Source organism: Prinia subflava, chromosome 4 (genome assembly GCF_021018805.1).
Source record: "Prinia subflava isolate CZ2003 ecotype Zambia chromosome 4, Cam_Psub_1.2, whole genome shotgun sequence".
In the NCBI taxonomy this organism is placed as follows: Eukaryota; Metazoa; Chordata; class Aves; order Passeriformes; family Cisticolidae; genus Prinia; species Prinia subflava.
The window spans coordinates 68016912-68029158 of NC_086250.1; the positions used below are offsets into that span (position 1 = coordinate 68016912).

Here is a 12247-nt window from a genome sequence, read left to right on the forward strand (position 1 = left end):
GCGCAAGATGGCGGCGGCGGCGGGTCAGCCCTGTGGGAGGGGCGGGGGCGGGGAGGGTTTCCATAGCGGCGGTGTCACATTGGGGCACTTCCCGGTCGGAGGCCGCCGGTCCCGGGGCAGCGAGCACGGACGCGCCGCTCGGGAAGGCGGCGGAGGGAGGCCCCGGGAAGAGGAGGAAGCTGAGCAAAGGTAAGGACAAGCCGGGACTTTGCTCCGGCCATTGTGCGGCCCGGGGGGTTGCCGGCTGGACCCGTCCACTGCGGGGGGTGCGGGGGGGGCCGCGCGTGTGTGTGGAGGTGCCGCGCCGGACCCTCCATTGAAGCGGGCGGGTTCCTCCCGGCTGAGGGGAGGCGGGCGCTACCATCCTCCCCCGGGGGGGGGGCCTGCACCCCCCGCGGGGCCGGGGAGGTGGAAGTGGCGGGAGCCGGCTCCCGCAGGGTACTGGGGTGCTCGGACTGTTCCATTCCCAGCGGAGGGGTGTGTGTGTGTTTTTGGAGGCTCCCCGCTCTTTCTGCTGGAGGGGGTGGCGCGCGGGGGACTGCGGGGGCTGCGGGACGCGGCGGAGCCGGGAGTGCTGGGGGAGCCCGGGGGAAGCCCTGGGGAAGCCCTGGAGATGCCCCTGGTCCCGTTGTAAGGTTGGAGTGAGGTGTGGGGGTGTGAGGGGCCGCAGTCAGAGCGGGGCTGGGGGTCCTGTGTGTGTGGGTGTGTGCTTGAGAGAGTCACGGCTGTAGGTCGGACACTTGGGGCCTCCTTGAGGCCCCCTTTTCTGGCCATGTGGGAGGCGACAGTGCCGCCCTAGTCGGGAGTAGGGAGGATTTCGATGGCTGAACCCTTTAATGTGGCTTTCTGGCACCGCTGCTCTCCCTGCTCTACCTGCTGCCTCCTCTGCTTTTTGTAATACTTCAGGTATGTGGTGGAAAGTACCAGGCTGGGACAGAGGGCGTCCCCCAGCCTGTGCTCAGCCCTGGTCTCCGTGGCCCTCTCCCAGCATTCAGTCTCCGCTGGGACTGCCAGCAAAGAGCCAGTTATTTTCAGGTGTTTCAGGTTCTTTCTGTGCCTGTAGAACACCACCGAAGCCACTGAACTGCCAGCTGAACGAGAGTCAAGTGGTGACTTAAAAGTCGCTGTCTCCAAACTCCTGTACCAGTTGTTCACCCGCATATGCTCGAGAATAACTTTCTTTGTGGCATTTACTGCTTGGAGGAGGCAGCTGCACTGAAAGCTGGCTGTGAGGGGAGCTGCTTTTCAGCTTTCGCCGAATTACAGTGGGGTGAAAACAAATCCACATCTGTCCTGTTCACAACAAATGTGTCTTGTGGAGGATCATTTCAGTTAGGATAATTATATTAAATAATTGTTTTCTGTGGTTTTCTAGCTTGCTGCGTGCCCTGCAATCTAGAGCTGCTGTGTGACAGTCGAAACTCCACCACCACCAGGCGTGTGTGTATTAAACGCAGCGGCCAATCAGCAGTGCCTGAAACTAAAGGCGATTTGCCTCAACTCTTTGTAGTGTAAATATTCCTGCTATGAACAAAGGAGGGTGTGTCGTTGGGCTTGTTTCATTTGTACTTCCATGTGCTTCCTCATCTGTGGCCAGTCAGTGATTCTGTGGAGGTTCTGAAACAGTCGCAATTTCACTTTGTTGTGAATTGTGCATTTGTGCTGTCTTGGGCATTTTATTGAGCTGGGGTGCTCAGAGGCTTGGTGCTATATTAGGCATTTTTGTTACGTTCTTTTTAATAACTGTGCTCTGAAGTGACTTAGTTTTGCTCCTTTTTAACTTTTACTGTCTCTGATTATAACTTTTAAGTTAATTCAGCTGAGATGCAGTGTAAAATAAGTATTTAGCAGAACTGCCTTTAACCAGCTGTTCCTCTGCCCTCTGATTATACAGCACAGAAACCACCAATTTCAAACTTAATGTTTTGCCAGCCAGCTATCTGTGCAACTCTAAACCACAGTGCTTCTGAAATCTCTATTTTCTGTGAGGGCTCATAACGTTTGATTTAAAGAGGATGGGAAATGACACTAAAATCCTGATTTGTGCATAGCAGACTCTCTTTAGACTGTTTTATCTTTGTGTGTTTAAACAGTTTTATGCTGCTCCTGTGATTCCTGATTCTTGGAAACTGAGGGTATAAATTAATGTTAATACCTTAATTTCTAAGTTAAACAGATACTACAGTAACACACACACACAGGCTAGACCTGAATCTTTAATTGCCAACTTAAAGGAAAATCTCTTCTCTGGGTAGAGTCAGACTGCATAGGAGTACAGTATGCTGTAATTTGCTTGCAATCTGGCTCCTGCTAATTATCCTGAAACAGATATTGGGTAAAAAAGAGGCCTGGCACAGCTATGGAAACAGGTAATTTAATGTATTATCAGTGTGTGTGAATTTGAAGTTGCAAAGAGCTTCACTCACTGCAGGTATTCCTTTCAAATCTCAGCTAAAATGCCTGAGTTTCACAGCTACTGAAGGTGATACTCCCAAGAGTGAGTAGATGTGTGTCACTAGAGGAAACATGGGATGGAATACAAGGGTTAGCTCTTCAGGAAAAGACAGAGATCAAAGGTATGTGTGGGTGGGTTGTTTTTTTGGTTTTTTTTTTTAATTTTTATTATAGGCTTGTTGAGTGTAAGGGAAAACAGAAAGAGTGTCAGACAGTGTTTTGAATTAAAAGTTTTTCCAAGATGGTGTCTTTCAGAAAGACACTGAACAGGTAATAGATTCTGTCTTTCTGTTTTGTGGTACTTGGTATTTCTGTACAGGAGAAAACCCTGTAAGCATTGAAATAAACCAGATTTGCTGAGAAAGCAAAGTGAAGACAGTTTAGTTTCTAACACACATCCCTAGGAAAAGAGTTGCTATTGCAATGCAACAGAAATCAGGGACTACCTGCTATTTGATAGTGTTGACTTTCAGTACTGTTTGCTATTGCTGTACTCAGAATTACAGATGAAAGGCAAAACTTTCCTTTTTAAAAAAAGTTATTTACAAGGGAAATTATATAAAACACACATGTAGCATTATTTCAGAGAACAACACTTGAATCTACCAGAAGTCTGCATTTGCTAAACAGATGCTGGCAATATAATATTTGGACACTGAAGGCAGTACAGGAGTAGCACTTTAGGGCTGGGAGTCGGAGGTCAGGTTGCTCTGGTGCACTGGAGCATTCACTTTTCACACTCTGTTTGGGTAGAGCAGAGTTTCTGTGTCGTCCCCATCTCATTTCCTCAGTGTTACGTGACGAGATTTTTATAAGCAATGAGGGTGCATAATTAAGCTATTATTAGCCTTAAGTGGTTTTCAGAGCTGCTGTTTTGTTTTTTCCTAATGAACAGCCTTTTCCTGTACATACACACAATAAAATGTCATGTAACACGGTGTCTCAGAGGCAAAGTATTGTTGGTTCATATTTACAAAACTAAGGTGAGAGAATGCCTTTGGAAAATCAAGTTGAATGGGAGTCCCAGGTCTTCCAGTTGATTATGCATAAGATTCAAGAAGAATTTGGGCCCAAAGGTAGTGAGAAACTGGTCAGAAGTGCTTTGGACTTGGTTTAAGGAATGTCTGATCCATTTAGTGTTCTTAACATAAGAGGTGTTATTAGCCCAGTAAATAATTAAATGTCGTGGAAGTTATATTTGCTAATTTTGACACCAGTAATGAAGAGGAAGCTGGCAAGGCTGCAGTTCTAATAATATGTTTTAGCAGACACTTCATTTTTGATTGGGCTGTGTGTGCTTAAATATTTAATTTAGCAGAGGTTCATGGAAAGTTGACAGGGCCTGCAGTTCAGACTGTTCTTCACTGATTGTAGAATCTCATGGCTTTGTGTTCATCTCTGCTTATTTAGAATGTTTTTGTGTGCATTTTTTTCAGCTGCTTTCTTTCCCTGCTGAGTCTCTTCCCTGTGTTACTTTTTCAGTGCAAAAAAGTTGGTTGTAATTTTCTGTCTGCAGCTTTACCAAAGGCTTCCTTCTGGCAGCTGGATTTCTTCTTTTCATGGTGTGTGTGGCTTTGATGTTTAATTTATTTTTTTTAAATTGTTTTAGCTGTTGATAAAGGAACCTTCTTGTGATGTCCTGTGGTAGTTCCTGTACTACTTGGCTGTGTGCTGTAGATCTGTAACAGTTATGTGAAGTCATAATTTAGGAAAAGTTGCATCTCTTCTTATGTCTTTTTGCATTTTACTTTGCTTTTTTTTTTTTGAGAATGAAGAGATCAGGAGAGTTGAGACTTGAAATCTGAGCATAAGATAACTGGCTGGATTAGCACAGGTGGTGAGGTTCAGCAGGTTCTAAATGGTTTTGAAAAGAGGAAATCTATCACATAATATTCCATAATTTACAGATAGTCTCTGTGCAGATATTAGAAGAATGTTGTATAGGTTAGTAGATTTGTTGGATTTCTTATTTTTATCTGAGCTGTGAAGTTTCATTTAACTGTTCTATCAGACTTGTATAAACTTGCTTTTAGCAGCAGGAGGGAGATTATATAATAAAATTTTCAAAATGTACTTGCTGTGCTGTCATTGTTGGAGATTAAGTCCTCTATATTTGGCTTCAGGGAGGGCCAGGCTTATTGTCAGTGAATCCATCTGCCCTACTTGGATATTTTTTTGAAATCGATGAGGAATTGATGGATCTGTAGGTTCATAGGTGCTGGAAATGGTAGCTTTTTCAGGTTTTGTTTCTGAGAAGAAAATGTTGGATGTCAGTGCCAACCTGTGCTCGTTTAGTAATCTTAATTGCATTTCTTGTGTTTTAAAAAGGGTTTTTTTTGCATCATTTTGCCAGCTGAGGTTGCTGAAGGAAAACAGTGCTTTGGAATTTTCAGTTACTATATCCATGTTGTAGTCTTGTACTTTTAACCTTTTAACTGCTCCCAAGAGATAACAAACATTATATTTTATAGAACTTTTTAAGTACATATTCAAGTTTATAATGTGACTGTTAGAAGAAGGTGCACGTTTTGAGTCGATAAACAGCTAAATATATCCATAAGCAGTAAAGCTCCCCAGTCATAACAAACACATCTTTGTTTTCCTTTTTTTTTTAACAAGGAGGATGAGAAGAGAGTAGGAAAGACAGTTTTTGTGTAAACATACATTCTAGTGATTTGAAGTTGAAAAAATTATTTCTATTTTTATTTTCCTCCCACCTTCAGGACATGTATACCTCTGAGAAACCTTCTCCAACAAGATACCTTGCTTCAAGACCTGTCTTGGATTATATACAAAGAAATTTCCAGTCATGAGTGAGTAGATTTCTTTCTTTCAGAAAAAAAAAACAAACCCTAGGTTGTAGTTTAGAAGAACTGTACACCTCTGGTAGGTTTTGGGAGTGGTTATTCCTCAAAAATGTTCTTACTGAATTTTGTGTCTGGAGTCCTGTAAAAATAACCAAAAAAAGCTGAGATTTGGCAAATGCCATTTTTAATCTGTAAATTTTTGGTCAATGTGTGCTCTGTAAGACTTCTCTGTAGTTTGGTCTCATTTTCAAGAAGTTGGGTTCTGTAACAAGATGATGTTTGTTTTATTCAGTATAAATAAAACATGTAACTGAGGGGAAAATGCCTTGGGTTTGCTAAGAACTCCAAAATTGATGACTGCCTAGTAAATTAAAATAACTAGTAAAAATCCAACATAAAATGAATGGGCTTCATTTTATAGGAAAAAAAATACATTACACAAATTCTAGTATAGAGGTTTGATCCCAGAGGAGTTCTGGCATGTATTGGAATGATCTGAGCCATGGAAGAGTGTGACTTAATATCTGTTATGGTGGAAAAAACCAGATGAAAGACACAGGAAGTTTTGGTTTAGGTCATATCTGATGGGTAAGATAACCTCTTTTTAGTGAACTCTTTTGAGTATTTCAAGGTTTTCATAAGTTTTGTAGATGTGAGACTTCTTCATGCAACTTTTGTCAGCAATGTTACTTGGCCTTGCCTCACATAGAAATAAGGATAAAACTTCATTTGCACAGGAACTGTTTTTATAACGTGGCTCAGCTTCAACTGTACTGAACATGCTGAAGGAAAAGCATCTTGTTCATAGGATAATTATATCCTGTGTTAGTAAAATAAGACCATTTGAGTTTCTGGGAGGAAGTGAGTAAAGAAAATTGTTGGTTAAATTTCTTGTCAAACTAAATGAAAAATGATTGTTCTTGACATCTGGAAATAAAAAAGAATGATGAAGGAAATGCTTGCTAAATGCAGCAGAGGAAAAATTCTTACACCAAGAAAAGGCCTGGAAGAATTGCTGAACTATAGAGTTCATGCTAGTGTAGATAGAACTATTTTAGTTTTTATACAGATTAATTTCTATTTTCTTTTATATTGCTGTTCAAACGTATTTACTTTCTGATGTTTAAGAATTTGCTGTATTGCACAGAGGTCAATTTTCCTGGCAGTTATTGAAGTACTGGAATATCCTGATTTGTCAAACACTGTAGGTGAATCTTCATTTGTTTTATAGAGCTTTTCATGTGCAGTCATTGCCTTATGTACAGTGTTACAGAAAACAAATAATTGACTCATGGTTGCTGTGTTAAGTGTGACTTCCAGGGCGCTGCTTCATGATGGTTTAGGTACAGCACAGAGAGACAGTGCTAGAGAAAAACACCCTTGGGTTTGCTCAGATTTTGAGCTGATTCCAGGCTGGAGGGTTGAGCTGTTTCATTAGGAAGAATGAAGAGCCTGATTCAAATGCAAGGCAACATTTTGGCAGTGCTTTTTGTGGTGCTCAGTGAGATGTTCTCCAGTGCAGGATGCTGCATTCTGGTGGTGGAGTGGATGCTGAAGCCTGTGCTGTGGTGGGCTTCAAGGGCACCTTGAAAAATATGATTTAGAGAAGATGTTTTGTGTTTGGCTGATGTTGAATTTCTTAGTTTATGGTTTACTTGAGAGAAACTTGAACTGTAAGCACAATCCTTAGTTTTGTGCTTCTCTTTCCTAAATATCTCAGTCAATAAGGTATCATATTTTATCAAGCTGCATTTATTTACATAATTCTGTATATATGTGCTTATTCACTAAATCTGTGAGTACCTAGAACAGCTAGATATATTAAAAATGGTGGCATCCTCTGGTATTCCTGAACTGTGCATCACCTTGTGTCATTCAAACAAAAAATCCATCTGAGGTAATCTCAGCCTGCAGAAGGCCACTAACAACTCCAGAGTGCTGTTATGTGCAGGCTACATGATTGAATCCTACCTGTTATTTTCTTGTAATGTACTTGATTCAATATATATTTCCATTGCTCAGTGTGAAGAGCTATGCTAGATGCTAAGTCCTAAAATGATGTAATCCTTCTTCTAGTATCTGTTCTAAATTTCTTCACAGGCAGATCATATCTATTTGGGTTTTTTGCCAACTTTATTCGCTAGCTTAAGTCACTTTTACCATATAATATTTGTTCATTACTATATAAAATTTGTTTCGTTTGTTTCTGTTAATATCCTGATACTTACGAAGCATATACTTGCTTATTTTTAAGGCAATGATCAGTTAATTTCTTTTTGAAAATGAATGAGAACTACTATTTTTGTTTAGCTTTTTTAATAGTTACCAGGTGTGTAAGTGGATGCTTTGGATCCTGTTGTACTGGATCATCCCGTGTTGGGAATTGCAAAGTTCACCATTCATGGTGGTAGTTTGTTGTTGAACAGTACAAAAAGTCTGTTAAAACTGAGGCAGTCTCTCAGTTAAGGCTTTTATTGCTCTGGAATAGCTTTGTGAATGTCTGTTTTCATAAATAAGGATAAGACAGATTTTTATTTGAAATTGTGCTTTTCCCCTGTATGCCTTATAGGACAGTGAGGTTATATCCTTAAAGGATTTATATTAGTATCAAGTATAGCTAAGTGAAGTTGATTATTGATTTGTTTTGTATTCAGAGATAACTTTTCAGAGAAATTCTGGTGGATGCAGCCTGCCTTCTGCACCACAGGAAGAGCTGATTTAATCTACATTTTCTCCAGATATTTAGTGGCCAGAAAATGTGCAGTGTCATGATAAATTCTTAATATTATAAGCTCTGCTCTTTATTTTGGGGGATTTTCCTGTGCTTTTCTGCTTTGAGGAAAGGTCAGTACAATTAAATTATTTGAGCTGCTGCAGTGAAACTGAAGGTTAGTGTACACTATTGCAACAAGCTGCTGACATCTTCATTTTTTCCCCTTAAATGTGTAAGATACAGTGTCAACGTATAATACAGAATATTTCTTTCCTGACTTAGTCTTTCTGCTTTTAGTTTTATTTCTAACACACTAAAAATTATATGCTGCATGCAGTTAGGAAGGTCACCTGCTTCTTAATGCTTCACTCCCATCAATTCAGGTTTCCTTTTGGTTTGGCTGAGGGTAGGAACAAATTTTGCATGAGAGAACACATTTTGAGAGATGCTGTGCAATGTAATCTTGCATTGTGCAATGGTTGGTGTGGCCTGGTAACGACGGGGGCAGTTTTTGCCTCAGCAGTTCAAATCAAGCCCACAGTGGTGTGATTAAAGGCTGCTTCTGTTTGATGGTTGGGTACATACCCTGACCTCTCATTACAGCTCTGGCTCTCTAGTCTCTGTTCACAGAGGAACCTCATGCTTTTGAGATTTCTAAAAACATAGATTTTTTTTTCTTTCCTTCTGTGTTGTTGTAGTGCATGTAAAGAAATGGTTTTGGCTGTCAATTTCCATGTTCACCAACAACGAACTTGGGAATCGAAACAAATCTTAAGGTCAGCCCTAACAGATGAAGAGGCAGTGCTGTGGTGAGTCCCTCTAGGCCAGGCTGGATGGGGCTGGGAGCAGCCTGGTCTGGTGGGAGGTGTCCCTGTCGATGGCAGGGGAATTGGAACTGGTGATTTTAAGGTCCCTTCCAACCCAAACCATTCTACACATTATTATTTCTGTGCTTGCAGCTGAGGGAGGTGTTCTGGGCATCTGTAGAGCTCCCTGTCCTAAGAAAAATCTGAGTTAAAGCTGGCTCATTTCCCCCCCTCACTCCCAGTCTCCCCTCCTGGTGTGTCAGAATGAATCTGTAGTGACCTGAGGACCAAGTCAAACTGCTCATAAAGTAAATACTGGGAGACAGACTTTTTGTTTGTTTTACCTGAAGTGTAAGTGGCTGTGCATTTTATGTATTGTGGGTAAAGTGTTCCAAATAATTTTCAAGCTGAATGATTTATGGAAGAGGCTTTGTAGTCATCACTTCTTAGCAGTGAGCTGAGATTGAATGAAAGAAAGGAAAAATTCTGATTCACCAAGATGACTTCAGGCTGGGGAAGGAAGCCTTACAAGTAAACTAAAATACCTTTACAATACATAATAATGAATAGTAAAAGGATGTCAGATTATTATGTTATATGCTAGGTTTTTGTTTGATTTTTGAACCATGAACCCTGAAAACCTAGTCATGAAATGCAAGTTTGAAACTACAGTTAATGAAGTGTTTTCACAATTGTGATTTCACAGCACAGTTATCCTCTAATCTGTATAAATACTGTGACTTGAGAAACAGAGAAGGTATTGTGACTCCTGGGTTATCTTTCCTGAAACAGTAATTCTCTATGAAAAACTGAAACTCTGAGTAATAAAGAATTGTTGGATACAGGGGACAAAGAGCCATAATGCAGATTTGCAGAAGGTGGCTTTGAAGACTTGATATGTTTGTAAAATTTTTTAAGAGTTAAATAGTAGTAACCCCCCTGCAACTCAGCTGTGTGAAAAAGAAGGAAACCCAGAAGACTTAAATAGTAAACTACTGTTATAATAGTATATTAGTGACCCCCTAAAAGTTGCTTCATTGATAATATCAGTGTTTAATTGTTCTTTTTTTATTGAAGCTGTCAAGGGAATTCACCACTGTAACTGTGGTGACACATGAGAATTTGGATCAGTAGCAGTACACCATTCACAGTGGGGTGTTGAAGCATGAAAAGGACATGTTGTTGTTTGGCTCTGGAATCTTGTAGGAGAACTTGTCACTTGGTCTTGCTTCACTGTTACTCTTCTGTGTTTTCTTAACTTTTCAGGTCTGTTTTCTTGGGGTACTGCTACTTGCTGCTCTATCTCCTTTATAGTGCAGCTTGCACCTGGTGAGACTGTCAGCAGCTGGGCTGGAGATAATTTTCTGACTCAAAATACAGATTGAGAGGTCAGAATTAATGAGTTACAGGAACCTGTATGGTCTTGACAAGGAAATTTCGAATGAAGTTTCATTAGAAAGGTCTGGGCTGCAAGAGCCAAGCCTGAACTCAGAGTCTTAAAATTTCATGACCTCTTTAAAATGTTGCCCATGCCTGTACTGGGTCTGTGTCCTTTGCCTGACTGAATTCCTGCATTCTTCTCGTTGCATGAGGCTGGCTGCAATTGGGTGGGCTCCCCAAGCTCTTGCCTAGGTCGCTGCATCCGTGGTTGCACTGCTGCCCTGCAGGGAGAGCAGGGCAGGATCAGTGGGTGAGATTCTGCTAAATGCTGTTTCTCCCTTGCTGGAAGTGTGCATGGAACTACAGCTTAAGTTGTTCAGGAATGTGGTAATCTTGGGCTTCCTCTATGCTAAGCAAGGAGAGGCATCTCCAGAGGGCTAATCAGATCTTGGATGACCCAGTTTCTTACCAATACTGTAATTAAACTGCTCCTCTGAATCCACAGGGTGCATGAGTAGCAATAACCCAAATACTTTGCACAAAACGGATGCATAACATGGGTGAAATGCAAACACATTAGTAGAAACTGGTTGTTTTAATATTTACATTTATTATGTTCGATTTTTATTTATTTGACTGACGTAATGATGCAGCTTCTGAGACCTTGAAATTTTTTTTTGCTCATAGTACAGCTATTTAAATAAATCAGAAGACAAATGAGAGCTTTTTGAAATTTATCTGTATTTAAACAGATTTAAAATGAATTTTTAAATTTGTTTTCATAATCCTTCCTTTATTTTTGGTCACATTTTAGGATGTTTACAACTGGTAAGTTGTTTCTTTCCTTGCACTTAAAATTTATTTTTAGGTCAAAGAGGCAGATAAGCAGTTTTTGAATTTTTTTCTATCATGTATTTACTTGAACAAAGTAAGTCTTCAATCTCCATGGTCTGAAGTGAAGTTGCATCTTTGCAGGAGGTTGCAGTTACAAAAAATGTCTTCATCATATCCAGGAGCTGTGTTTGCAGGTGATAGGTTCAAGTTCAGTAATGTTGCTTTTTATAGGACGCTGCTAACAGAGAGGTATTGTATAATATTTACTGTTTATTGAAATTAATTAATGTGTAGTGAAGTTAAATTTGTAAAACCCTTTGCATGCATTTCAGGAACATTGACTGAACATTTTTTAAAAGATGTTACATTTATTTTGAAATTGATTTTTCCATAAAGGGAACTTTGAATCTCTCTTCTTTCATTTGGGCTTTTTCCTAGCAGGTTGATGGGGCTTCTCTGAATAAATTAGTGCAACATGACACCTGCTTTTATAGAGGTGTAATTTCTGTTTGTAAACCAAAATGTTGGCACTGGCAGGAAACTATTGTTGGTTTTGAGCTGACAGGAGAGCTGTGGCAGGAAAATTATCATCATTAATGTTATTGGAGTTCCAGTGTTTTCATATACACACACTGTTGCCCAGATGTGTCCTTTTTGGGCACTTGCACTTCATGTTTATTCTGCTGTTTGTAGTGGAAGTTAAGATTGGATTGTTTACAAAATATTTACTTCATGCTACTCTAGCTGTGTGTGTCTCTAAAACAGCAAGGATGATAGAAAGATGGTTATGATAGTAATTTATGTATATTTAAACATTCATTACATGTTTTATTTGTGATATATATTTCATATAATTATTTTCTTTTACAATATAGAATTATATACCTACATAAAGTACATTAAAATTCTTTTATTTATGTGTTTATAGATGAAGAATCATCTTCTGCCATTTATCTGCCTCAATATTTTGATTGATGGCCAGTAAGGAGTGCTGAATTATTACAACTAATTGGCATACACAAGAGTACATGCTTTTGGCATGATAATATTCTCCCATTACATTGTTTTTTATTTAAATCTTAGTCTTTGGGCCTCTCTCTGTGCTCCTTTATATAGAACATTGCACAATGATGCCTTTATCGTGGGTCTTTGGTGCTCCTGCAGCAGAAGGGGTGAGTAGCACAAGAACACTGTAACCTTGTTCTCTGGAGTGAGTATCGAGTATCTGCCACTATGGAAGTAATCCATATTTC

At 40.1% G+C, this 12247-nt stretch overlaps 1 protein-coding gene across 4 annotated transcripts in view; it reads left to right on the plus strand.

The window, feature by feature from the left end:
- The first annotated feature begins 32 nt into the window (after positions 1–32).
- USP6NL (USP6 N-terminal like) overlaps positions 33–12247 on the plus strand; it is a 110969-nt gene continuing 98754 nt past the window's right edge. Inside the window, exons 1-2 of one of the 4 annotated variants that reach the window (XM_063397054.1) lie at positions 33–189; positions 5178–5267. In XM_063397054.1, the coding sequence (XP_063253124.1) occupies positions 5264–5267 (4 nt within the window). In that variant the 5' untranslated portion in view covers positions 33–189; positions 5178–5263. Of the gene's footprint in view, positions 190–539; positions 636–698; positions 2577–5177; positions 5268–12247 lie in introns of those variants that run through there. The other 3 variants (XM_063397055.1, XM_063397058.1, XM_063397056.1) reach the window with 3 other exon arrangements.